General features: G+C 35.5%; 2 protein-coding genes across 8 annotated transcripts; both read right to left on the minus strand.

Moving 5' to 3' along the window:
* Nucleotides 1-474: 474 nt before the first annotated feature.
* Nucleotides 475-12,440, minus strand: LOC132173837 (protein CYCLOPS). Of its 6 annotated transcripts, none has more exons than XM_059585469.2 (12): nucleotides 12,280-12,440; nucleotides 11,269-11,560; nucleotides 9,807-9,862; nucleotides 8,277-8,417; nucleotides 8,030-8,078; nucleotides 7,902-7,954; nucleotides 6,882-7,573; nucleotides 6,099-6,142; nucleotides 5,926-5,971; nucleotides 4,240-4,288; nucleotides 1,924-2,052; nucleotides 475-849 (listed from the first exon to the last, which is right to left on the minus strand). In XM_059585469.2, exons 1-12 carry the CDS (start codon nucleotides 12,309-12,311, stop codon nucleotides 723-725), a joined length of 1,710 nt encoding a protein of 569 aa, XP_059441452.2. In that variant the 5' UTR covers nucleotides 12,312-12,440; the 3' UTR covers nucleotides 475-722. The 6 variants fall into 6 exon arrangements, 5 of the variants coding, with proteins under 5 accessions (XP_059441452.2, XP_059441451.2, XP_088370180.1 ...); XM_059585468.2 differs by having other exon boundaries at nucleotides 8,030-8,087; XM_088514054.1 differs by lacking the exon at nucleotides 12,280-12,440 and having other exon boundaries at nucleotides 8,030-8,087; nucleotides 11,269-11,568.
* Nucleotides 12,441-17,966: 5,526 nt separating this feature from the next.
* CLPP4 (CLP protease P4) lies at nucleotides 17,967-26,985 on the minus strand. 2 transcript variants are annotated; one of them, XM_059585619.2, is made up of 3 exons: nucleotides 26,458-26,985; nucleotides 22,610-23,112; nucleotides 17,967-18,167 (listed from the first exon to the last, which is right to left on the minus strand). In XM_059585619.2, the coding sequence occupies exons 1-2, from the start codon at nucleotides 26,898-26,900 to the stop codon at nucleotides 22,629-22,631; spliced, it is 927 nt and encodes a 308-aa protein (XP_059441602.2). In that variant the 5' UTR covers nucleotides 26,901-26,985; the 3' UTR covers nucleotides 17,967-18,167; nucleotides 22,610-22,628. The 2 variants fall into 2 exon arrangements, with proteins under 2 accessions (XP_059441602.2, XP_059441603.2); XM_059585620.2 differs by having other exon boundaries at nucleotides 17,967-18,392.
* Nucleotides 26,986-27,795: the final 810 nt, after the last annotated feature.

A 27,795-nucleotide genomic window follows, 5' to 3' on the forward strand; every position in this document is an offset into this window, starting at 1 on the left:
TGACGGTGAACCCTCATGGAAGGCCACTTTGTTTACCTACTCTTGTTGGACAAACTCTGGACCCGTATAAAGCGTTTCCTCTACACAGATTAAGTGAGACTCTCTGAGCTTATTGCATCTAAGTTGTATACAGTAAGCTTTTTGTAACTTGTGTGTAAACTTTTTGATTAATAGGGGTACTTTCCTCTTGAACAAAAGCATTTGAAAAAATAATTAAAAAGAAAAGACTCGATCTTTAGCTCACACCAAGAGTCGAATGACCCATCCTTTGAATGTCATCAACTTCTTTTACTTCAGATTTATCATAGTGCAAGTAACATGAGCTTTTTACCTTTTTCCCCTTCTCCGAATTTATTATAGCTCACTTTTTGATGTGGTAGTGAAAATCATTATTAAATTTTTGAGGGTACAAACCTATTATAGATTGCAATGATAATGCTCCAAAATCTTCCTTTTGCATCTTAGTCATGCTAAGAATTCTGAAGATCTTACTCTTTTACTTGAATATAATACAGTGAGATTACAATCACTTACAGCATAACAGTTAAGAGAATGGCTGTGTGTTACTCTGTTAAAGCCAACGGAGATTGGTCTTCCCAAGCCCATGCTATCCCAAGTTACAAAATCAGGATCACATTTTTGGAAGGGCATCTTGCCAAAGTTTTGCAGCTTCATAGATAATAGTCTAAAGCTGGCAAGAAATCCATGGTAGCAAAATAGAATTAAAACATCTTGCCACCTTCTGAAACGATCCTCTCTATCTCTTCTAGTAGGCGCTCTTTTTCATCCACCAACTCCTCATTCTGCTTCTGAAGCTCTTCTATCTGTTTGGTTTGCTCTGAATCCTTCCTGAAATTTTAAGGTACAAACACTTTGTTCAAGACTTCAGAGACATTTGGCAAATATTAATAAGATATGCGGAAATTGAGATTGCTTAAATGACTAAAGATGAATAAAGAGATTTATATAGAAAGGACACTACAAGATAAGCAATCCACATAATTAATTGAATTTTTATGTAAGAGGTTAATAAAGGGATTAAAATTTTGGATATGATAACCAAATCCATCCCTTGTGGGTTGAGAAAAATATCCCTATGTTCCCAAAGAACAAAGATAATTCTGCCCGGAATCATGATTATGCACATTATTTTATGGAGGCTGGTACAGAGGATTAAAAGAGAGAAAAGTAAATAGAGTAAAGTAGGTTATGCTGATGAAATTATCAAGAAGAAAATACGAGAAGTAGATTCACCTCAAGGCAGAGATATGACTGTCGAAGAGGTGGGGGTGAAATAGAGTGTTGGAATAAGGGCCAGGTCTTAGAGCTTTATATCTCTACAGCTCTATTTCTCTCCCTCATCAACCTCTATTCTCTGCTCTATGCTTCACATGATATGAAATGTTCCATCACTTCCTCTCAATAGAATGCGTTATAGATAGGCATATTCTGTATAAGTTAAATGTACTACTCATGTATCTCAGGCAGGAGCTATTTTGTTTAAGTGGAACCCTACAGAAACAGCCCAAAGACTTTCATAGACGGTAGAAAAAATTAGAAAAGAGGAGTGTCATTTAAAATGGCTAAGCAGAGCTTCTAAACTTTTAAATTGTCTGTCTGACTTCGTTTACTAGACTTCAAGGTTTTAAACTTTATATGGTCAAAACACGATGTTTATAGGCACCATTGTCTCTACAAGTTGCTGATTTAACAGATTAACTATTGTTTCGGTGGGACTCCACTTAATAGAGGCAAGTACTAAATAATCATTTGTAAGACAACATTTTAATCAAAATAACCAAAGTTTACAGTGAGTAAAGACCAAATTTTCCTGTTCAAAGAGGTCTCTATAGTCTTGGACATTAGATTATAGCCATATGATATCTTGCCTGTAAGAAAATAAAAGTTGATTTTTCTTGATACCTATTCATGAAGGACAAGTTAAGTTTGAGTGATCGAACTTCCTTCTCAAGGTTTTCACAACGCTTCAAGACGGATTGCATATCTGATGGAATTGCGGGTGTCAAATTCCTTTCCTTTGCCTCTGCCATTCTACATGAACAAGAAATTCAATATAAACCAAAGCTTGCAAGTTATAACTTCCTGTAGCACTAACAGACGATTTTATCCTTTCATGTTGCCAACACAAGAGAGAGTACTTCTTTGAATTGAATCAAAATATCAGGAAAATGTCAAATCTTCTACTTTTTACTAGATATAATTCTACGCATCTTGCTTGCTCAAAATTAGGAAATGCTAATAGAAATGAAGTAGTGATTGTTAAGAAATTCTTATGTTAGAGAATAAGTATTAGATGATAACTCGTAGATGTGTGCAATGTCATTTCATCAACTGCACTGTATATCATCATATGGCATAAAGCTAGATGCAACTTTCTTCATGCAATCAAAAGAAGAAGAAGAAGATTAGAGACCAAAGAAAGACCAGAAATTAAGATTAGGGAGGGTATAACAGCAAGAGATGATGCAGCTTCAAAATGATATAAGATCCTTTTGGGCTGAGCTCCAACAAACAAAAATATCAAAGAATCCTGTAGCATGTTTCTGGACTTTCATGTGTAGCTAATGTTAAAAGTGGCTTTCTGGAGGTGCTCCATGGAACCCAATTCTAATTAACATCAAAACCGTCAACTTTTCTATTAATAAACAAAAGAATTATGTCAAAAAATATTCCTAACTACCAGCCCCATGTATTGTAAGGATCTGGAACTGAAGCAGATCATGGAAAAGGAAGGGCTTCACTTCCAGAGGTCTGCGATTGATTGTGTCCTTCTTGGAGGAGCCTGTACTTCATTTCGACCTTAGAAGGAAGCAAGCGAAGGGATTCACATGTCAGACATAAATCATGCAACTTCAAGGGCCCTTCACTTCTCATGGGAAGAATGGGGTTTAGAAGATGCTTTCTGATAGGTCAAGAGATGAAAAATCAGGGAAACTTCGACTCTTTTGACATATTGTAATTGAAGTGTTTTAAAAACTGAAAATGAGTGTTTGGATATAGCTGAAAACCCATTGTTTTCCTTATGAAAAAGAAAAAAAATCTGTAAATCCCTTACAAACTTACAATTATCTTTAAATAAAAAAATTATAAAAAAGTGAAAATTAAAATAATGAAACATAAAAAGAAGACGTTGGACATTAGCCTTCATGAGAGGTCGATCACCACCACTCCACCGGAGGGGGTGGAGACGCGCCCCTCTAATGTTCACTCCTACAAAGGTGGAGTGGAGACCCACCCCCTCCGTGCCCCTTGCAAAGGTAAGAGGGGTGGGTCTTCCCACCCCTCAAGGATAGACTCCAGGGGAGGAAGACCCACCCATCATACAGCCCCCCTCCTCTAATGAATTCCTTGGGAACTTCTATAGTAAATGGAATATACAGAATTGTGATCAATCAAATATTGCAAAGCCCCGGTACATATTACCGGTCAGATTTGGACAATAACGGAATTTTTGTTTATACCGGCACCATAATATCAGATTGGGGCGGAAGATTAGAATTAGAGATTGATAGAAAAGCAAGGATATGGGCTCGTGTGAGTAGGAAACAAAAAATATCTATTCTAGTTCTATCATCGGCTATGGGTTCGAATCTAAGATAAATTCTAGAGAATGTTTGCTACCCTGAAATTTTTTTGTCTTTCCTGAATGATAAGGAGAAAAAAAAAATTGGTGAAGGGGTGACAGCTGTCAACCTGTGGAGACCACCTCCATTTATTATTGTGCATCACTGACAGAAAAAAAAATAAAATTGATTATTTATTCCAATTTTAATGTCTACAAATGACTGAAACATGAAAATTGCAGCACAGAGATTGCCAGAGTTACAAATAAGCCTAAAATGACAAGTCAAAAAAACAATTTCCAGTAGGGAAACCTGAAAGGTATGTTCAAGACCACAGAATTTTCAGCAATTATATGAGTAAACATGTGCATACACTTTCTTCCATGCTAAACGTTAATCATCAAAAGTAAATGAAAGAAACACTAACGCTTCAGACTTGTAAATAAAATGAATTAAGGCTGGGTTTTCTACATGTATGCGTGATTTTGGCATGTGTCTTACTAATTTCAAGTATGCTTAATGGATAAAACACATAATGGGTATTGAAGCTCGCACTCCACCGATAAAAAAAAAGATTATGGAATTTTGAAATAATATATATAGTCAAAAAGAAAGAGGACACTCTTCTCTAAATTGTAAAGCTAATTTTACGTACTTTCGTGACCGCTCCACCCTACGCTTTTTTGTGGAATCCTCCTTGTCCACTGCACAACTTTAGTTCGTTAGAGATGACATGAGTGCATAAATGTTGCATCTGTTAAATGAAAAATCTCTATATGGTGGAAATATCAAAATATGCATACCGATGAAAAGACAAGGTTCGACATTTGCAAATAAATGGATGTTACACACGCACACATACACACTCAGGTAAACATATAAATGTCTCAGTTCAATTTTTCAGAAAACATGTTAAATATGTCAAGCATGGTTTCTAATTTTCCCAAAAGAATACACACTAGCATTTCTGTTGCTTGCGTAGCAGTTCACAAAGAAAAGAAAGTTAAATGTGACATGTGTCACTGAATAAAAACAACCATTGTGTTTGGACCAGACAGAGTAGCAATCACATCAATTTTCTTGCATGCATAGTCTTCTTCAACATACATGCATTCAATTTATATTTATCCTTCTATAAATATTCTTTCAATTTTTTTTTATTTTTTTTTTGTAAGATAAGATCATATTAACAGCAAACAGAGATACAAGCTGAGAGCGAGCAAGATGCCCTTAGTACTACAAACAAAAATACAAAACTACAAAACTCAACAACTAAAGACCACCACAAACAACAAAGGACTCCAAATGAAGAACACCAAAAGCAGCAGGAATCCAGAGGTAGTAGAGGCAGCTGACAAGAGTGAGTGGAAATAAGTGAGAGGGCCCGGTCCAATAAAAATCTTGACCAAAAAATCAAGATCAAAGGCTGCTGTAGAAACCAGCAGTTGCAAGCACTTCCGGCAAGGATGCTGCAGAGTTAGACTCGTGCATCATAGAGATACCGACAGCAGTCGAATGGAGGAGGTCCGCAGCTGAAAAGCTTGAAGAAGAAGAGGCTGCTCTGAAACAAGCTGAACTTGGATAATTTGAAAAGAAGGAAAAGAGGCTGGGAGGAGGAGAATGAGAGGAGGAGGAGCAAAAGAAAAAAGAGGAGGAAGGCAGGGGTTCACCAGAGGATCTGGGAAAGCATTACAGGGAGGCAGAGAGGCACTGCATGATAGAATATGGAGAGGCTCGCCAGAGGGAGTGGAGAAAAAGTTAAATTACTTTTAGTATACACGGACTCAATGCAATATATTCAATATAGTTGGCAACAACTCGTGTGAAGAACAAAATGTCTTCAACTATGAAGGGAAGCAGACAAAATTGGTTTCCATTTCCAAGCAAAAATTCAGGGTTTAGGTCAACAACAAACAAATCAAGTTCTGACCAATTGCACCATCCAATTTAAATTGCATCATTTGGATTTCATAAGCCCCCAGTACTTTCTTTCTCTTTTCTCTTTTTTGATTGGTAAGTTACAGCAAGCATAGAGAGGGTCATGAAGCCATGACCACCCACTCCACCCCATTTTCCACCATGGAATTGGGTTTAGTTAATCATTTTGTGTATACATACAGGACTATGATCACTTAAAACTACAGCACACTAAATTTTATGCTTCCCATTTTTAAATTCATCCATCCAAATCACCTCAGCACATTTAGCAGCGCAAGAAAACATAATTTAGAAGTATGCTTTAAAGAATAAAACTTTTATGTCCTTGTCAAATTAACTCAGTGAAGCATATAACAGAATACCTAGTGTTCATGCTTGTGAAGTTTTAACCATCATTGATTACCTGAAACCGCTGATGTCACAGATCCATATCGGACTAGACTTCCCCTCTGTTCAAGATTCCCAGAAAAAAAAAATATATAATAATAATAATAATAATAATAATAATAATTAATTGTGTAAGACATTTCCCCATACTTTTTGAGCAAATTACTCACTATCCAAGAGGAAGTATACCTTTCGATCTTCTTTCAAAGTGTCAATTATCCGCTCTCTGATTTCTGCAGTTCCACAAGAACACACACTTGAAATATCTGAATTTATAGTTCTTCTCATGAAAAAAAAAAAACAAAAGAATATTATGTGGTGTATTTGGATGTCACGTAATATAAATCTTCGTCATTGGTAATGCCTGAATAAAATGGAGAAGACACTTTCATTCAAATTGACTGATTCAACTTTATGGGGCGTCCCAATGCACCCTACAAAAAATATGTTTTGTGCATAAAACAGTTGAAAATAATGTCGAGAAGTGCATCAGCAATTCCTAATTAGAGGTGTATTAGCTTCATGTGTTTATAATTTGATTTAGATGTATAAAAAAAATTCAGGTGAATGGAACAAAAATGCCAGTAGTCACATGGCCCAAAAAAAAAGTGAAGTGCCTGATGCACCATAGAACAAGTGACAGTAGTCACAAGGCCAAAAAAAAGAGTGAAGTGCCTGATCCCATTATACTCTAATGATTTCTACAGCTGACGACATTGATGGTATGTATATGTGATTGAACTAAGGCATTCCATCATTAGAATGAAAGACAAGTAGTTATCTGTCAGTAAAACTCACAAGAGCAACTAAAAGCTCCAAAAAACTAACATTATGAAGAGAAAAAAAAAAATTGTATTAAAACCCAATGCTCGTAAAATAAAGAGCAAAGAGTCAAGAAGGCTATGAAGGAGAAGAATGATGACAGAATGAAGATCATTGTTTAAATCAACTAATGCATATTGGACTCTATACCTTTGGCCCTAGTGCCATTTTCTGGACTCCTATTTCCAACTTGTTTCCTTGAGCTCTCACAAATGCTTAGAGTTTGACTTGAATTGCAGGGACCATCACATGCATCAAACCCTGATGAAACTACTGGTGCAGCAGCAGAAGATTCACTTTGGGAAGGTTCTTGAGAAGCTCTGCCCAGCTGGCCTGGGTTTGTGGGATTTACAAAACCTTCCAAGTCAAGATCTATGAATTCTTCAACTGTCTGTAAAATCCCAGGATCATTAACTTGGACATGGGATACTTCTTGGAAAGTTCTTGGCATTTCATGTAAATGATTATTTTGCCCTTGATCAAAGCTACAGTTGACTACAAAGTCATGACCATGAAAAATCCCATTAGAGCCACCCACAACAGCTTCTTTTTCAATCTGGTTGCTAAGCTTCTTGCGTTCTAATGTACCCTTCAGCATGCTCACAACAGAAGAAACTTTATCTATATCAGCCATTTGTGGAGTATTGAGAGTAGATGAGGATGAATTTGAAGGAGACATGAATGCACCCCATTGGCTTGGAATCTTAGACATAGAAAGGTCATTGAAACAATTAGAATTCACAAATTCTTGTTTCATTGTATTGACGCCATTCTCAGAAGCATTTTGCATAACCTCCACATCTAGTGTTGTTTGAGTGCTCTGCATAGCAGTGTACCTTCTTCTGCAAAACAAAAAAAGCATATATTCAAGTTTCATCGTTACAATTAAATAATTTGAAATCCACATTATCACATGCACAAGTGTCGGTATGCATGTGTTAGTGATTTCAGAAGCAAGTTTCTGTAGCATGTAGTTAGCAATTTGAGAGAAGGGGATAAATAGATGAAAAAAAATACATTGAACAATCCATTGTTTGGTCACTCAAGGGTCCAACCATATGTAAGATAAGACTGTCTCTAGAGCTTAATTCTTATTAGTAAAATAAAGCATCATATATTAAAATTTTCATAAATATGATTTGACTGGTGTATATACTACAATATCAATACCGCAACTCAGAGGATCGGCTTCTTGTCATGGGTTGAGAACTATGAAACCAAGCCTGCATAAATAGTGAGATATCAGAAAACTATGAAGCTTTATTACACTGAAATTTCGAAAAAAAAAAAAAATTAACCTTGGCCAAATATAAATCTGTAGTCTGCAATCCCTTTTCAACAGAATTCCTGACAAAACTGAAACAAATTATATCACAGACCATAATAATCACTCTCTTGACAAGAATTCTTAATTTTGTCAAATAAAATTACTTAATTTAATCCCAGAAATAATCATGGTTCCACTCAATGATGTAATCACTCTGGGGAACATGTAAGATGACAAAATGGACATGTGTATTCATATCAGAGGGAAGCATTAAACACCTGATTGATTGTTGATGGAGATCTCCAAAGATATTATCAGCCACAGAATTATTTTGTGGATGTAAATTTTCATTGCTTCTCTTCTTTTGTAGCATACCCACATGTTGCTGACTAGACAAACTGGCAAGTTCAGTGGATAACCTGAAATGTAAGAGTAGTTATGTGCCAATAATAAGTACACTAAGTACTTTAAATGATGAACTTAGCAATGAAAAAAATATGATCACATACTCAAAGCAGAGATGATGTATGGAAGTTGTAAAAATAAATGAATGAATGAATTTAATTAATAAAGTGATACTTTATGGCAGCATGTACGATGTATAAAACAACTAGATGAAACTAATCAATATCTTACCATTTTGGTGACTTCTTTATGGCTTCAAATGTTACAGATCCATTATGATTACATTGATCGTTAATTTAGGACATGAGTCTAACTTGTTCCCTTTGAGATATGTTACTATGTAGAAACTTAGGGTTCACCTGTTTTCGTTTGGTGTCTAGCTCTATTGATCAGAAATCATAAAAATTATGAAGTTGGAAGTAGCGCCAATGTAGGCATCAGTTAAGGTAGTGAGGAGAGACTTTAAGGAATATAGTCTATCAGAAATTATGACTCCATATAACTAAACCACCAATAGAAAATAGTCGAGAAAAAAGCTTTGACGAGTTGAAAAAGGTCCAAGCGCAATTAACTTAATTTTAACTGCCTAGAGAGAACTTGCTAATTATATATCATGAATATATGAAGCGTAAATTCAAGTAGATCTAAAGTAGAGATTAGTTAACATTTATTTCCCAAAATCACCACCTTCATTAGTATTTAGGTTGAGTAGAAGGACAAAACCTTGTTCAAAATAAAATTTAAATATCATTAAACCAACTGTAGTGCACCCTCACCAATCGTTCTCATGTCCAAACACATTCTTAGAAGCATCCTTTATTTTGAAGGATGCTTCATAGTCTCTTGTCTGATATATACTCAGTCACATAAAGTTTGATCATAACAGAATGTGAGTTAATCACATTTAGCTTTAAGGACTAGGAAGCTTGAATTATGCTTTTTCCACCATTTGAACCTACTGATGCTCCACTGCAGATTAAATAATGGTCATCATGAAAGATGAAACAGAAGCATAGATTACAGCTACATGCAATTGAGGGAAAATAAGTTATTGGGTTGTTGCTGACCTTCCGCTAGATAATTATATGGTGAAACAGTTATAAAAACCAGAAGGTAAGTCGTCTAATCATGTATCAACGGGGAAAGGTAGCTTCCAAATGTAAAAAAATTATATTCCTTTTGTCAAAGTTCTGAACAGATTTTTGTGGTTGTTAACACTGTTGTTTTATAATTATCATGCATGTAAAATATACACTGTTGTTTCCCTGCGTTATCATCTGATAAAGATTCAGCCGAAATAGTCAAAAACAAGATCCACAGGAATTCCTTTAGCAAGGTTGCCGAAGTCCATATTTCATAAAAGATGCACTTAGTCCAAGACTTTTCTAAGATAACCTACTCACCTCCTTGATACTTGTCGAGTACGCTGTACTATGCTTGGTGAGTTGTTGGAATTGTTCTGGAAATAATAATATATCAATTGAAGAAAAAAGTAATGAGGAAAGAAAGAAAGAAAGAAAGAAAAATGCCACATTCAACCACAAAACGACGAGCATAAAATCTGGAGGTAGACTACTCTTTATCATTTGCAACTAAGCTAAATGAAGTCTATATTCAGTAATCCAATTTTATGATATTCATTCATTGTTTTCAAATCAAGTGCCACCAGATTGATTTTCTTTCACTATGGCCGCGCCTGACAAAATCTTTTAAGTTTCTATAAGCCTACAATGATGAGATCAATCTATCTCCTTTTGCTTGGTCCCATCTTCCTTGAAACATCTACAACTTTCCATGGTTTTCAAAATCTAAACTTAAAGATAAAGATAAACGCTCAGTAAGTAAATGTATCTGGCAATTCCAAAGGTTTGATTAACTTTTGGTTAAATCCTATTAAAAGATTAAAAATGCATAGCACCATTTAGAGCTCCAGAGTCAACATTTTCCAAGTCTAGAAAAAAGAAGGTAGATGACAGTTTTCCCATGTATGAAACTAGAAAAAGCTTTTAATTTCAAATGGATTAGCAACTGGCAAATGATCTTCATGTTTCACTTTCAAGGCATGGCCATTCTCACGGCAAAAATTTCACACTTACAAGGCTACATGACAATCAGCAATGCTGCGTAACCATGCATGAAATCAATATTGTATGGAGATGAAAGACTAAGTTGCTAGTAGTTTTATTTATAGGATTCACTTAACAGCATAAAAGAAGAACAATGTTCAGAATATTGAGAAAATGCAAAATGATAAAAAAAAATAGTAATGAAGCAAGTGATGAGGATGACATTATTTACAAAGGAATAGATTGAACTTCTCTGTACCTCAAACTTGCTTCAACAAAAACATTGTTTGACAATCCTTTTATGAATGTAGGAGCTTCATAAAAGATAATGTTCGTTTCAGAAAGGCTAATTTGTTTTAAGTAAATTACTAGGAAAATCATTATTATATCTGATTTGAGACAATAGCACCTAGCAAAGCTCATATTCACTAAGAAACTAAGAGTATTATGATAAATTAAGTATCTGCATATTTGATATTCAAATCTGCCATAAGGCTGTAATTTTCTATACTATTTTTCCATCCAAGAATCAAATGCAGTCAGACTAAATTGTAGGGAATAGCTTTTCTCTCTCTCTCTCTCTCTCTCTCTATATATATATATATATATATATATATTCTCTCACAAGAGCTATAAATATATGTAGCTGAAGAAAGATAATTATGGTTGCAAGACTCAACAAAGAGATCATAGTGAATGATCCAACTGGTTTCTTTGGCACTTGATTCTATAATGTTAAAAACCCAATTTGTAGTCAAGGAACAAAGCCAATGAATAAGGATAATAAAGCCCCCCTTGCCTCTCCATTTGTGAGCCAACTTCTGAAAAGCTCCTCACTATCTGCATGTCGAAAGCTGTGAGAAAGGTTCTTAAAACCCAACATCTCCATGCTTGGCGCTGGCATCCCGTTTGAAGTCTCCATGAAATATTTCAAGAACATCTCCTCGCTGGAGTTCCTATACAAGTCTTCCATCGCCAGAAAACTCTTTTCCCCTTCAGTCCTTGGAACTGTCTGAACCTGATTCAAATTCCTCTGACTAATTTCCGGTTTCACAAAAGAATCATCCGTGAAGCTTCCCGTGTTTCCATTCCTGACCATATTACCTTTTTCTCAAACAAGAAACTAAGATCTCCCCCAAAAGAGGACTAATCAATATTTACACCAGAAAGTGGACTCTACCCTTACCACCCCAACAAATAATTGAATTTTGTAAACTGAAACAATCATGAAAAACTTGAGCTATAGCGATTGGCTTTAGAACCAAAACTCGCAAACTCAAACTATGAGGAAACGTTTGCACCAACAGTTTGCACCTGAAACACCACAAAACTTTGCACCTAAGGAGAACAATGGGCCAGGCTTCAGCTCAAAATCAACCAAAAAAATGACCCTTTATGAGTATTTGTTGACAGTTGTACCTTGATTCAGTCCAGGCCACTCTTATGACTAACTGAGCACAAACAAATTTAACTTCAAACTGACAAGAATATGTTAGACAGAAAGCCCTATGTACTAAGATTATACAAGAGAATAGCTTTTTTTTTCCATTTGAACAATTCCACATACATACGGTGGGCATAATAGTAATGTATTCAAGCGGCGGCATCTAAGAATGGTGGATTCTCTTAAGATTCCACAAGGTCATAGTTTGTCTTATTCTTGATTTTTAGACGTAAATTTGCGGGGGTAATTATAATCTTCAATCGTTGAAAAATAATGGGAAATGACCCAACAAAACCATGTGGAAATGTTCAATTCACACGGAATAACTTGCGAAAGAAAAATTGAGAAAAAAAATTGCGGCTTTACCTGAGGTAGAGCATTAGGATGATGGAAGCCATGAAAAGGACTTGTTTTCGGGATTTAAATATTCTAGCCGTTGAGATGGCGCTTTCTTAGACCGGGGGGCTTGTGTCTATGAACATCATCATGTATGTATACATCATCGATGGGTATATATGTCATCAAGTGGGAATGATTATAGGGGACGAAATTGTGTATGGTAAGAAACTAGTATATATGGTCCATTAGGGTCCATCACACTACACAATTGAATAAGATTAATATTAAAAATTATATTTTTATTTCATAATTATTTTGTCACGCTGATATATTAGTTTCAACAAATCTTTTGATAACTCTTTGTTAACAAAAAAAATAAAAAAAATTAAAGATTGGTTGAGACTGTCATGTTAGCATTGTGAGAATAAATATGAATAAACCCATTTAATTATAATAATAATAATTTATAAAAAATTAGACTTATTTAAAATCGTATAATCTCGATTCATATAAACTTGTATAATTTAATTTTTATAATTATGTTTTTACTTTTTAGATGAGAATATTTTAAGCATTTACAGCGATGAGAAAGAATCTAGTTCATAATGTAATGCTTGAATAATTGTGATAACGAATCTTTACATGCATATCTATGTGTATGTGACGTGTGTGTTTATATATGCCTTCGCGGATGAAAGTATGAAACTACTTTGAGGCATGGGGAGAAGTTTTTCATTTTTGTTTGAATTGTAATTAACTCTTTGTAGTATCAAAATGCATTCAAACGTTCTTTAGGTATGCCAAAACAAAAGACAATTTACTTTTCATAGTCAAGTTTTGTGCACTAGCTTAATAGATACTGTTACTGACACTGATTTAAATAGGATACATGACACAATTTTATTGGCTCTGACGAATTACACTATCGAAATATGTTAAGTCAATTAACTGAATTTGATTATAAAGAGTAAATTATTTATTTATTTTTATATACTTCAGAGACATTTGAATTCATTTTAATATCATAGAGAGTTAATTGCAAATCAGATAAGTCATGTAGACTAATTTTACATTTTTTCCTATTTTATATAAGGGAAGAATAAATTAATCAAGTAGCCATTGAATAAGCTTGAATTTGTTTAAAGAATTCATAAACTAAGCTTCAAAATATACTTTAACTTGGTCATGACCCAAGCTTGAGTCATGCTTGACAAAATAAAATAAAATTAAACAAGTTAAATTTGAATATTTTTATATTCAACTTCATTACAGCTCTACATTGCAATCGATTGGTTTTCCCTTGCGTGAAAAGGGCAATAACTACTCGTAACTTCAACCTTATTTAGTAGACTGTTATAACTTGATGACGCGAAAGTAAAAATCAGTATCTAAATTAATATTTGTAATCTAAGTCTAATGTGTAGACCATCCGTGGTGGTGGTTAATTGGCCTCAAAGAAACCCTCAAAGTGATTGGACATGTACTAATGTGAGAGTTTGACTCTCGAAATGAGAATTCCCAATCCTATTAGTATTAGCCACCTTAAGTTCCAATGATATCCTTATAGACATGGATCAAGTTATGACTCAGTTGGACTTGATCAGAACAGCCTGCAATTCTCACCATCTAAGCCTCCTCTTGTTTGGTTCCCATGAAGTAGGTGCTGTTATGGTCACACCCAACTAAAATAGCTATAGTTGGTCTCCTTTCGCTTGCCATTTTAATTTTAAAAAATAAAAAATAAAACTCCTAAAATTATATAATTGATTTAAGCGTTACTTTTATATGAACGTTTTGATAAAGCATAAACATAACACATAGAAATATAACAGGGCCGTGCCTTTAATCGTCATAGTGTGACAATAGAATGAACCTAATCTGCCACTACGTCTTAAAGGCCCAAAAAAAAAAAAAAAAAACTGCATTAAAATTAAAACAACATTTGCAGCTAAATGAAGTATTGTTTTTGTGACCATAAGTGGCAGCGGTTCAATGATCTTAAAAAAAAATTTCATCAGGTTGAGCAATTACTAGGACAGGGTTCGACTTTGCAATGAGAATTTTAAACTTGATTAATATTAACTGTCTTGAATTTCACTGGTGTCCTAATAGAAATGGATCAGGCTATGGCTTAATCGAACTTAAGGGTTCCTACCGTTTAGGCATTCATTGTGTGTTTCCTATGAGGGTGCCACCATAATTATGCTCAGATAAAATAAACATTCTGATCGCTCACTCCTACTTTCTCTTTTTTTAATTAGAAAAAAAAAAATGAAGTATTGCTTTGGTCATGGTTGCTCCACTTTGATATATTTGCCAACAATTAGTTTTTTAGTGGCTCAACAATGAACATAAAGAATACAACATTAGACCTAAGCAATTAGGTAATCACACAATAATTTAATTGACATCGAATATGCTTCCTTCACTCACAATCCGTCTCTAACAAAACATCAGCCATAAAAAAGGATGACCAGATTCATTTCATATCTATATGTGTGTGTGTGTGTGTGTGTGTGTGTGTGTGTGTGTGGGGGGGGGGGGGGGGGGGGGGGGGGGGGGGGGGGGGGGGGTGTGTTGGGGGGTGTTGGGGTTTCTAGCGGTTGGAACCCTAATGATAGAAAATTAATGTAGGATTTTGAAAAAAAAAAAAAATTGTTTCCATAACCGGCTGATTCATTTTGTAGACACCGAGAAAGCATGTACTTTCACCCTACATATAAGTGGAATTGGCTCATTATACATATAATAGAGAGATTATCTTCAAACAACAAAAGATAGAGCAGAACATTCCATTTAATTCTAAAATATATAGGAGTGCATTTGGCACTGGGATTCTACAGACCAAAAGTTCGATTCTATACTAAATTGCATAAAATGTATAGTTTGGAAGTGTGTTTTTAAAAAATTGCTACTTAAAAACGTAGAAAAATTAGCGTTTTCAAATCGCAGGATAAAAATGGGTGCATTTTAAAAAACACGTAGATTTTAAAAACTTAATTACGACTTTAAAGACCAAGCTACGATTTTACAAAATACTAAATATTGGCGGGACATTGGACCTCAATGCCAAACATATAAAGAAGTTTATTAGAAAAAAAAAAAAAAAAAAAAAAAAAAACATATAAAGAAGTGATGCCAATATATAAAATTGGTATCCACACATTGACAATTACAAACATCAGTAAGTGCCCACAATATACAGTTGAGAATAATTTAAGAGTCAAACCATGAAATGGCATAATTCCAAGGAATAATAAGAGATATTCATTCATAAATCTGTCTTCAAAATTTGATTATTTTGTATTATAAATGATTAATGATATGCTTTTAAGAAGCCGGCATGGTTTTACTTTAAAGTTGGGACAAATGCTGACCTAATCAACAGTACCCATATCAAATGTGACATCTCCAATTTGAGTCATATGGCACATGATTTGCTTCCCTGCTTAGAAAAAAACAAAAGAAAGAAAAAAGGACCCATATTTTGTCTCACAATCTATAGATTCTAGTGCATATTATGCAACATGCATGCCAATGCCCTCCCACAGAAGCTCCAGGAGCAATTAATTCAATAGAATCAAAGATCTTGCTGATGCTGAAAGAAGAAGAAGAAGAAGAAGAAGGGAATATAACCTTTTGAATAAGTTGAATACATATATATATGGTGGAATGGTTTAAGGAATAAACAAAAATAAGAAAGTAGGGTGTGAGGAATATAAATTACAGGTGAATTCCACTCAATTTAACATTTACATGGAAGATAATCAGGTAATTAAAAGAAAATAATCTTAAAATCTTCTAACTATACCCCTTATGGCCGTTAATGAGACACGCATGGTAATTCAGGCCATATGAGGAAAATGAATACACATTTTCTCTCCTTTAACTTCCTATTTTTCACAAAAATTGTCTTAATAACTTGAGCATCAGAGTGTTTCCCGCCGATATATTCCGACGAGTTACCCGTGTCTTTAATATTTGTCTTTCAGGAGCTGTACATGTAAATGCGTTTATTGCCCATAATCACATTTGCAACTGCATTATGAGGTTATCACTTTTAGGAATTGCATTCGCCCGCCTAAACATGCAATTACTGACAGCTATTCGCGTGATTATTGAAGGCAAAACCGCACCACTAGCCACCTATCAAGTAATTGGCATTTTGAGCACTCTTCGGTTATATATAAGAATAAACGCATCCGCTAACCTGCATATGTAATTATTAATTTTTGCTAATCGCATTCTGCGCAAATGCGATTATACAGATAGTTATTAGTGAATAGCGGTTAATTACGGTTAATCCGGTAAACCTTATCAACGCAAGAAAATAATAGAAAGGATGGACGTTCATGTGCATCCAATGCCGGAACAAGGCACCTTTTTCTGTCTGGCTTTGAATCAAACCCCACAAGCACAACTAGTTCATCAGATAATCCCATAAATCCAACTACGCAATGACAGAATCTATGGAGTTTGAGGTATTTTATATTCGTCCTTTTGTTTTTGTTGTTGGGTCAAACTTGTTTCTACTCCGAGGGCCCAAAAGTCAGAACTCTGCCGCTCTTTCGTCGTCACCAACAAGTGAAAGACAAATCACATCGCCATTATACGAAGCTTTCTTTGTCAAACAGTTTTCCAATGATTTTGAAAAGAAAAAAAAAACAAAAAACAAAAACAAAATATTGTGATTTATAAGACAAAAACAGACCACAAAATGGACTGCACTTTGAATGTGATCAATATTTGGGTGCCTGATGTCCTGTTCAAATAATATAGCAGCATGTGTGTGTTCTTTTGTTTGGCTTACATTGATTGTGGGTTTTAATTTGCTAAAACGGGTTTAACATGCAAATTAGAATGATACGCTCGAATATTATTGAGTGATCATTTTGTTATTGGGTTTTATACATCTTAGTTGAATAAGAATTGAATTCCTATTGAATGTGATAAATCATACGTGGGTTTGTATCAGATTTAAGAGTCATTTTTGCAAACCCTATTCTCCGGGAAAACAGTTTGAAGATTACCCCATTGATGGCCGCCTAAAGAGAGGAGCAATGAGAGAAGATCTAGCTACTAGTAATTACATTTTGCAATGTACATGATTTGATTAAATGAAAAGAATTTCCTTTGCAGATATTTTGAATTCTGCAAACTATCAAATTATTGTATTCTATTCAATTAAATCAAAAGAAAGTTATTTATTTATTTATTTTTTAATGAAAACTTTACACATGCGTGTATGAGATATGAAAAGAAAGTGAACTTATGAGAAAAAGTTTTAACATATTTTTAAGTAATTAATGTTCTAAGATATTCAGAAGTGCAACCACTACGAGTGGTTCATATACATTTCAAGCCATTAAAAATTGTGCACTTCAATTATTTTATTGTTTTATATTCTACCATCTTTCTTCATTATATACAAACATTAAGTTTTGTTTGGTTAGAAGAGGAACTGTTAAAAAAAAGTTAAGGAACCTTAGACCTTCTCGATCAGACCTTTTTTTTTTTCTTTTTTTTTTTCAATATACATATGATTAATTATAATGGATAATTAAATTAGATTCATTTATTGCTTCAGCATCATTTCATCTCATATATACATTTGATTATAAGAATATATCATCTTGTAATATTTGGGGGAATTTAAGGGATGGCGGAGACTTATCTTATTCTGTAATCCTTTGAGAGCCTTCAAAGGGCAAAAATTAAAAAAAGAAAATTAAGTATAAATTATTTCACATAAAAGTCGGTAATTTACCATGCAATTCTTTTGTTCAAACACCTTAAAATCATTGCACTGTATTGACAATGCCATCTTTGCTTACAAATAGACTTAATGCCATAAACTGTAAATGCTAGACTCCATTTTAGCTCAGCAGCTGGCAACAGAGGTGTGTGTGAGAGAGCTGGGAGAGAAAAATGAAAATCAAGAGAATTTCTTTAACAATTAGTTGATGGAAAGGAAACAAAGGTACAGCTCAACCATAACTACTGTATGCTATTGCTCTCTGTGGTCCAGCACAGTTGCGCAAAGGGCCAAGGAAGAGCTGAAAACATTCCCCAAAATCCACAGCAATAAGCAATAAATACAACAAATCAACAATCTGCCAACTCCAAACCTTGATCCATGCCTGATTCAAGAAAATTTTTAGGGGGCAAAAACAAAGTCATTGATTTGGAGTTTCACTCATCGTCATCATAGCAACTTCTACATGATGATAATAAGCTAATAGGTATCAACCAAGGGTTCTGTTGAGCAATGTACATCTAAGATCTTTCATGTCATGGAAAATAAAAGTTCAGAAAGACGAATGCCTCAAATCAATTTCATAAAAACACATGCCATGGTTCATCAACAACAACTGAGCACAGGCAAGGAAACTCTCTGTTTCCCTATGTCTAGTTTTCATTGTTCAATTGGACAAATGACTAAAGTAAGTGGGCGACCCTGTATGTGTAACTTTCCTTCCGGAATTGGGCACCTCCTAAAGCACACAAGGAGCCACCCACCCTTTCCCCTTGCCCCTCTCCGATCTTAAAGACGATCAGATGATAACTGAGATGATAACTAAGAGGGGTTTGGATCAGCAGCCAATAATTTATTCACTGCAACTTATCTTATCTACTGATCTATCTGCTGCTTCGATTCCAGCCGAAAAGCAAACTATTGCTTTCTTAGCAGCTACTTGGCTGATTATCGATTTTTTTTTTTTTTTTTTAAATATATATAAATCCAAATTATTAGTAGATATTCCCCATTAGAGTGTGGGGATGAATGTGTAGGAAAAGCAGTATATTCATAAAAAGAATTTTTTAGGCTCTTCTTCTATTATAGGAATCTAACTAATCTATACTACTACTAACTAAAGTCAGACTAGGTCTTCTAGAGTGAACTAGCATAGTATAGTTTCTAACCTACACAACAAAAGTGCAATCACCGCCAGAGGTTTTGCCCCAGCTTGCTCTCTTTAGAAAGGTGGATCATCTTCATGGAGTGCAATTTGGAAATAACACTATGCTTTTAGTTTTAGCTTTAAAATCTCCACCTACCTCCATGAAACTGGATCACTGACCAAATTTTTCCTGACTTTGAGATCATGGATTCAACTCTGAGCAGTATAATCTATTACTTCCATAAAACTAGATCACTGGCCAATTTTTTTTCCTGACATTGAAAGTCAGAAAAATTTCAAATTCAAATCATAAAGTCAACTCTTTGACCCATCAAGGCCCATTTAGAGTTGATTGTACAAGTGATCCTGGACATCTTGCATTATCATTGAAGCCCTTTGGTGGTACACTTCTGTCCGACCTATTCGTGCAACATAGCTGTGTACTCTAGGTTTTGCTGCTAGAGTAATTTATTGTATTGGCTTCACTTAAACTATACAATGTGCTTTGAGTCAAGTTTCCTAGTCATTAGGTGTATCATCTATTCCATCAGCTTGTGTGGTTCAGGATCCTCTCTATTTCACTTGAAATGAAGAACCATTTCATGATTCAGTTAAATGCACCGGGCCCTGATGGTTTCTCTATAGTGTTTTTCCAACCTTACTGGGATGTGTTAAAAGTAGACATTATGAAGGTCTTTCTTTCGTGACTTCCATGCTAGTGGTTAGTTTAAGGGGCCTTAATGCTACATTCATTACCCTCATTCTGAAGATTACAGGGTCTATTGATCCTAATGACTTTCGCCCGATTAGCCTTGTGAGTGGGATTTATAAAATTATTGATAAGATTTTGGCAAACAGGCTAAAGACAGTGTTGAAAAAGATTATCTCTAAGTTGCAAGATACTTGTTCTTATTGCCAACGAATGGCTTGATAGTAGAAAAGATTTAGCGAGCCAAGTGTACTCTACAAGCTAGACATAGAAAAAGCCTATGATCATGTTAATTGGGATTTTATGTACATACTGAAGAGGTGTGAATTTGGGGGTAAGTGGTACTGTTGGATAGCTCATTGTATTTCTACAATGCGATTCTCAATCTTGGTGAATGGCACTCCCACCTGTCTTTTTAGTAACTCCCGTGACTTGAGACAATGGGACCCTTTGTCCCCTTTCTTGTTCATCATTATGATGGAGGGGCTTGGTAGGATGATTTATGTTGCAGTGAGTGCGGAGTGGGGGACTGTTATCTAGTTTCTCGGTGGGGACAAAGATGGACATCTCTCATCTTATGCTTTGAAGTTGTCTCGGGCTTGACGGTTAATTTGGCTAAGTCAGTATTGGTTCCCATGGGTGATGTTGACGTGGATGGATTTGTAGATATTATGGGCTCTGGGGTTTCCTCTTTGCCTTTGAATTATTTTGGTCTTCTATTGGGGGCCTCCTATAAGGCCAAGTCCACTTGGAACAAAGTTATTGAAAAGATAGAGCGTCGCCTAGCTAGTTGGAAAATGATGTATTTGTCTAAGTGTGGTAGGATTACCCTTATAAAGAGTAGACTTTCCAATTTACCTACGCATTTCATGTCCCCCTTTCCTCTTCCCGTAGGTGTTGCAAACTGTATTGAGAAGCTTCAATGTGATTTTCCATGGGGTGGGCTAAGCGAAGAGTTCAAATATTACCTGGTAAGCTAGTCCAAGGTTTGTTCTCTAATCTTCGAAGGAGGAGGGTTGGGGGTTCAGAACTTGCTGATGTTCAATTGAGCTCTTTTAAGTAAATGGCTATGACAAGAGAGTGGCTTGGTAGAGAATGGTGGTAGATGCTAATTTGGTTGTTCATAGGCACGGTGGTGTTCTAGGACGTATGGGTGGGCTTATGGAAGTATATTAAAAGGGGTTGGGAAAAGTTCTCAAGCCATACCAGCTTTGAGGTGGGAAATTACACCAAAATTAGTTTCTAGCATGATTTATTTGGCATTGCCTGTGCGAAAGATGATTCTATTGTGGCATACTCAGAGTTCTCGAGTGGCTTCACTTAGTGGAATCTAAGCTTTGCTAGTGCGGCTCATGATTGGGAGGTGGATAACTTTGCCTCTTTCTTTAGGGTGTTGTATTCAACTAGAGTGAGATGGGAAGGTGAAGATAAGCTTTGGTGAGTCCCTTCAAAAAGAGGTTTGTTCCTTATTAGATCCTTCTATAGTATCTTGGTTCACAATGATGGCTTATGTTTCTCTTGGAAGAGTGTTTGGTAAAGGGCGGTTTTTTTTGCTCTGTCGGCGGCCCTCAAAAATATCCTTACGTTGAATAATCTGAGGAAACGACATGTTATTACGGTTGATAGGCATTGCATGTGTAAAACAGCGAGTCTGTGGACCATCTTCTTCTCCTTGTGAGGTGCCCGGTGCCTTAAGGGATGTCTTCTTCAGTCGATTTGGGTTGTCTTGGGTTATGCCTATACAAGTAATCAACTTATATGTGTGTTGGTAGACTACTGGGAGCGTTCAGAATCCTAGTGTGTGGAAGATGATGCCTTTATGCCTCGTACCTATGGAGGGAAAGGAATTATAAAAGTTTTGAAAACTATGAGAGAACTTTGGAGAAGCTTAAGTCATTATTTTTCTATACTTCGTATCTTTGGACAACAGCTTTTGTTATCCTTTGGTGACTAGTTACCATGATTCCCTTGCTTTATTTTCTTCTTCTAATTAGGTGTTTTCTCATATATATACTTTCTGTATGGGGGTGCCTTACACTTTTAATGATATCCCAATTACTTATAAAATAAAAATTCAGATTATATTTTACAAATTTAATGGTGTATATATGGCTACATGGTGAAGATGTTGCCGCACTGTTTAAAAATTTTAAATTACGTGGCAACATATACACCATTAAGTGCAACAAAAGACCATGAGATGATTCCTCTCCATTTCAAGTGAAATGGAGGTCTTATTCCGGGGTAGTGAGGGTTTGTTTTAAACTGGCATCACGTATTTATTGTTTTCGGTACACAGATATTGTCTTGGTTTTGTGGAGTTAGATTTAGTAAGTATCAAGGCTTGGATGCCCTTTACTGTGTGTTTTGGATTTTGTTGTATATCCTGCTTTTTCGGTAATCAAATTAATCAAAAAAAAAAAACTGTTGTCAAAACAATTTACAGTTCCATACAATCCATGTAAATATTAAGTCTGTCTAACATATTGCCTTTGCCCAGTTTACCGTTAGAAGGCCCAAAAAAGGGGGGCTGGAAGTTGCCAAACATGACATGCAACCAAAACAACCCTAAATTCTTTCTAAAACTTTCTTAAATAGTCAAAAAGCTAAAGAAAATAACTCCAAAAAGTTTAAATTTAACAGGACTTCGTCACTACAATTGCAGAATCTCTCTTAATTGTAGGTTACCTCAGTTTAAAGTTCTAGACAAATAGCACGTAAAGGAATAGCAGTAAGAATATTATACCTGTAGCATACACCCAAAGCTAGTATATCTCATCATCTGGAACATCAGGTGTCAAGAATTTCCTTGGATCTTTACTCATTTCCTCATAATTCAGACTTGCTTTCACCCTTTCTGGCACAGGAGCTAGAGGAATAATGCTATCTCTATCAATAACTCCATCAATTATTCCATATTCAACTGCTTCTATAGGGGACATGTAACGATCCCTATCAATATCTTTCTGGACTTGTTCAAATGAGCGACCAGTGGATCCTGAAATAATTCTTGTGACATTATTCTTATTATGCATGACTTCTCGGGCTTGAATTTCCACATCTAGTGCTTGGCCACTAGCACCTCCAAGAGGTTGATGAATCATGATCCGTGTATTGGGCATTGCCAGACGCTTGCCTTTAGTCCCACCACCAAGGATTATGGAAGCCGTTGATGCTGATATGCCAAGTGCAACTGTGGAAACATCAGCCCTCACAAGCTGTAGAACATCATAGATGGCCATCGTAGCACTGATACAGAAAGAAGAGTGAAGTAGGGTAACTAAGAAACCAAATAATATACTAAGAAAGCTAATAATATAACATACGAGATGGCACTAAATGTGGAAATTCCATTAAGGAAACTATGGCCATGTTGGCTAACGATTTTAAAATCACTTTTCTCTATTCAAACACAAAAATACACATTTCAGAAAAGAGTTACCAAACGAAACAAAGAGGTTTGTTTGGAAGGAAAGCTATATCTAGGACTAGGATTTGTGGTGGAAAAGGCAGGAAAATATTAGGGGATTTTGGGTTTCAAACAGGGTAAGGCAGCACATACAGTTTGGAGTGAAACAAGAAAGAGAACTCAAGTTTTTGCTTGGGTGTTCTGGGCTATCAACAGTAAATCGGGAACTGTAGCAGCTTGGATTTTGTAGGTTTAGAAGCTAATGAAAGGGGGATGTGCCACGGTTTTTATCCTATTAATCTTAGGGTTCTAAGGGTGAGAAATCAATGTCAGGTTGCACAGTTTCAAGGTGCTGGAAATAAAAAATATACCCAAGGAATCAAATATGGTTTTCCTTCACATCACACTTATGTATTGGATTGCATCACACAAACTTAACAGCATATAGCTAAAAATCTTTTTTTTTTTTTTAATTTTAAATAATCAAATATTATTAAAAACACAAACAACCCAAGTACACAGGAAGTATACAAGAGAAAAGTCTATCTAGGAGGGAAAGGAAAAAAAAAATCATTAAAACTAATCACCGAAGGAGCTAAAAACGCAGCAATATAGAGAGAGAGAGAGAGAGAGAGAGAGGGACGAGGGACTTGAGCTCCTCCAACATTCTCTCTCGGTCCTTGAAATTTCAATCATTCTTTCTCTCCAAATGCACCACAAAAGGCAAGAGGGCACCATTTTCCACACGGCAACACTCTGAGAACAACCACCCGTGCACTAGTAAGCAAACGAATCAACCACCCCTGACTAGGCATAATCCAAGACAGCCCAAAGCAACTAAAGAAAGCATTCCATAAGGCACAAACAACCTCACAATGAAGAAGAAGATCATATACGGACACCCCATTCCTCTTGCACATGCACTACCTATCGACCACAATGATATACCGCTTACTAAGATTGTCCATGGTATGAATCTTTCCTAAAGCCACTTACCAAGCAAAAAAAAACGTCTCAAAAGAACCTTGGACTACCAAATACTCTTCCAAAGAAATGAATGCAATCATTACATGCAATGACCCTATAAAAGGAGCTAACATCGAACATCCCTTTGTGAGAAGGGCCCGCCAAAGCTTTTTTTCTTTTCTTTTCTCCACATCTCATTCTATAGGAATACAACAACATGAAGAATGAAGGCAAAACATCCACCTCCCAATCTTGAGCTGCTCTAATAAAGCTTACATTCCATTAAATAGAACCACCAGAAAAGTCTAAGTAAACTACAACAAAAGCATGCTTCACACAAGCAATGTTATATAAATCCAGGAAAATGTTACGTCAATATTTATAGAAAACTATATGTAACCCTAGAGAAGTTAGACTCCATTGGTTTTGACTGATAAGCCCAAGTTATTAAAACCCACAAACGAAACCCTTATAAGATCCATGGCCACAAGTACAATCCTTATCTAGAAATTCTAAAACCAAATAAATAAGACTGACTCCTTAAATGAAATAAACCAAATTAAAATATAAACATTTCCTTCTTGTCTGCATTTTGAGCTAGAGCTCATTGGTATTCAAGAATACATGCAATTACATACACAAGTATGCAGTTATATAAATACGTAATAATGATGCTTGAGCAGTTCTAGACACCGAGTTTTAAATCACAGCTTGCACACTCACTATAATCAGTTACCTTCAGAAAGTTACCAGGGAAAAAAATGACCAATTTATACTGGGGATGCAATTCCCAGACCCAATTCATATTTTGCTAACTATGTCAAAAAGTCATGATGGCAATTGATGCCTGTCAAACACTCTAATAACAGTTAGATATAACTTTTAAAATGTTCAAATCCAAAACTCAGCACATACAGGCTCTAGATTCTAAGTTCATGCAACATCATAGCATGAAGTGTGGTCCTCTAGTGAATGTGTGTGAACTAAAGGAAAATAAAAAAAGTAGTGCCTTCACTTATTAATACCTGACACTATATGAAAAACACCAAGATATCATATCACCTATTATTCCAAAAATAGAACGTATATTATTCATACACATGATAAATTAACAAGAAACAGAGTGAGAACTATCAATTACATGACTCTTTATTTCATGAGAGAATACTAGCATTTAAAAATTAACACAGAGAGAGAAAGAAGCGAGACCGAAAAAGAGAAGAAAAGACTAGCTAAAATTAGAGAACATCTACACCGAATTGCTCTTACTTTTCAATCTAATTTCAAGTTCATTTGATATCATTGAGAAAAGATGTCTCCAATATGTTCAAAATTTTCTCAAAATAAAACAAACACTATGTACCAAAAAATAAAGAGGTTTTGCATATAAATTCTATGGTGTTTAATTTTCTGTTTCCATTGGGGATGAGGGATGAGGTTGATAAATCTATTTCTACTCAAAACAAAATGCATTGAGAAGGAGGTAAAGTTAAATCTGGATGTGAGATAGGTAGTTTAATTGATAAAGAGCTGAAGGATCTGAAGGAAAGGTTGAAGCTCCTCTTTTTCTTTTTCTTGTTTCTTTCTCTGGTCTCTCTATTGCTTCTTTCTACTTCGTGGCAGAGTTAATGAAATTTTCCCAAATCTAAACCTTGCTGAAGAAATTTCTGTGTACTGTAGACAACGACAGAGTTATAGACAATTTCATCACCCAAGTTAATGCATCCCAATCAACTTGATGCTTTCTATGAAAATAAGAAGCCAAAAATCCAACTCCCGTGCCAGGGATGTTTGAATTGATGCCTCTACATGCCCTTGAGCCTTTGCTAAGGTGGCTACAGGAGTCAGGCGGGTGCGTTGGGTCAAGGTGGGTGTTAAATTCAATACTCACCTATCATGAGAGAGATCTCAGCAAAATTATTTCGACTATAAATCAATAAATTTTGCAAAAAACGACAACGTGTTGTTTCAAAATCAGTTGGTAGTTAACTAGTAGTAGCTACTAAGCAAAGACATAGTTAAGATCGATCAAGGGCCAATTTAAACAGTCAAACTTCAATCACTACAATCAACTAGAAAAGAAAAAAAAAAAATCTTTAGCTCATAGAAAGCCTCTGTTAATTCACCCACCAACCTCTTTATCTATTCTAACTAGGCAAACAACTCTATTTTCTCGGTAATCAAACAGAAAAAATGACAGAAGAAAATATATTTTTTACCTCAAAGCCCCGCCAGGGGAATTGATAAAAAGACGTATGTCCTTAGTGTGGTCCTGAGCGTCCAAGAGCAACAACTGACTGATAATAGTATCGGCCACGAAGTCATCTATCTGGCTCCCCAAGAACACGATCCTCTCCCTGAGCAAAAGCCCCATGGCATCGCCCTCGCCGCCTCTCATGGCGGTCCCGGGGCCCTGCGGAGACCCTCCCAAGGGTTCGAAAGTGACATGGGGCTGTTCTCGCTGCTGGGTTTCGAAGGCCGGGCCAAGGGCTAGGGATTTGGGAGCGGCAGTGCGGAGGGAGCTGGGAATGAAGGCTCTGGGGGCGGAGGGTTTTGGGGGATTGAACGAGGAGAAATGGTGGGAGGGTTTGGAGCGGGAGAGGATGCGAGGGCATAATAGGGAGGTAGATGAAGAAGAGGATGAGACCGACAGCAAATCCATGGCCTGGTCTGAGAGAGACGAGAGTGAAACGGCGAGTGAGAGAGGAAGTGAGATGGGTTTTTAGGTGAGCGAGTTTCGAAACGACTTAAAATTACCATTTTTTTTGGGGGGGTATATTTGTGAAGTATGGTTATTCGTGTCAATGACAATAGAAATAAAAATTAACCAAAACTCTTATTTTTAAAAGAAAAAAAAAAATGCTACAAGCCATGGATGATGATCCATTACAATTTTAAACAAATTATAAGTTCTTAAATCACGAAATTTAAGCCATCTTTTATATTGTAACATTTGAATGTTACCTATTAAAAACGTGGTACGATACAGTTGATAATTTAGTATATTTTCATCGAGTTCTTGGTATCTATGTTGTAAAAAAGCTTTACGCAAAAAAATTATCTTTTAGTTTTATAAAGAATAAGCATTCATGTAAAAGTGAATAAAAAACCTTTCAGGAGTGAAATTCTTTTTGGCTAACTTGATAAGATATTATCATTTTAATAGGTATCATTTTTCAAGTTGTTTGATGCCTAAAAGCGACTTAAATTATGTAATTTTAAAATCTACAAGGGGATCCTGATCCACAAAGGATACCCTATATTTTAAAATCCACAAGGGGATCCTGATCCATAAAGGATACCCTCTCTATCTCAATTGCATCACCAAAATGAGAAGTCATGCTTCAATTTCCTAAAGGCTCGGTGAGGAAAACATTTTAACTTTAGGGAAAGATACTTTTTATTTATGTTAGAATATAGGAAAATATAATATTTTCTGTATATAATTAGGTGGACATTGAAATATTTTCTATTTATGGGTTGATTGTAATCAAATATTGAGACGGTAATCAAATCAAGGAGATTTGATTTACTTGTATTTATGCAGTACCCTATAA

The sequence above is a fragment of the Corylus avellana genome, chromosome 3 (genome assembly GCF_965113065.1).
Source record: "Corylus avellana chromosome 3, dhCorAvel1.hap1.2, whole genome shotgun sequence".
Lineage (NCBI taxonomy): Eukaryota > Viridiplantae > Streptophyta > Magnoliopsida > Fagales > Betulaceae > Corylus > Corylus avellana.

Coding starts and splice junctions, on each gene's coding strand:
- LOC132173837 (XM_059585468.2), bottom strand. CDS start 12,311: ATGGCTTCCATCATCCTAATGCTCTACCTCAG. Junction 9,863..11,268: donor GTTGGCTCACAAATGGAGAG/GCAAGGGGGGCT, acceptor TATTATTTCCAG/AACAATTCCAACAACTCACC. Junction 6,143..6,881: donor AAATGGCACTAGGGCCAAAG/GTATAGAGTCCA, acceptor GTGGAACTGCAG/AAATCAGAGAGCGGATAATT.
- CLPP4 (XM_059585619.2), bottom strand. CDS start 26,900: ATGGATTTGCTGTCGGTCTCATCCTCTTCTTCATCTACCTCCCTATTA. Junction 23,113..26,457: donor TCCCCTGGCGGGGCTTTGAG/GTAAAAAATATA, acceptor TTTCTGTATCAG/TGCTACGATGGCCATCTATG.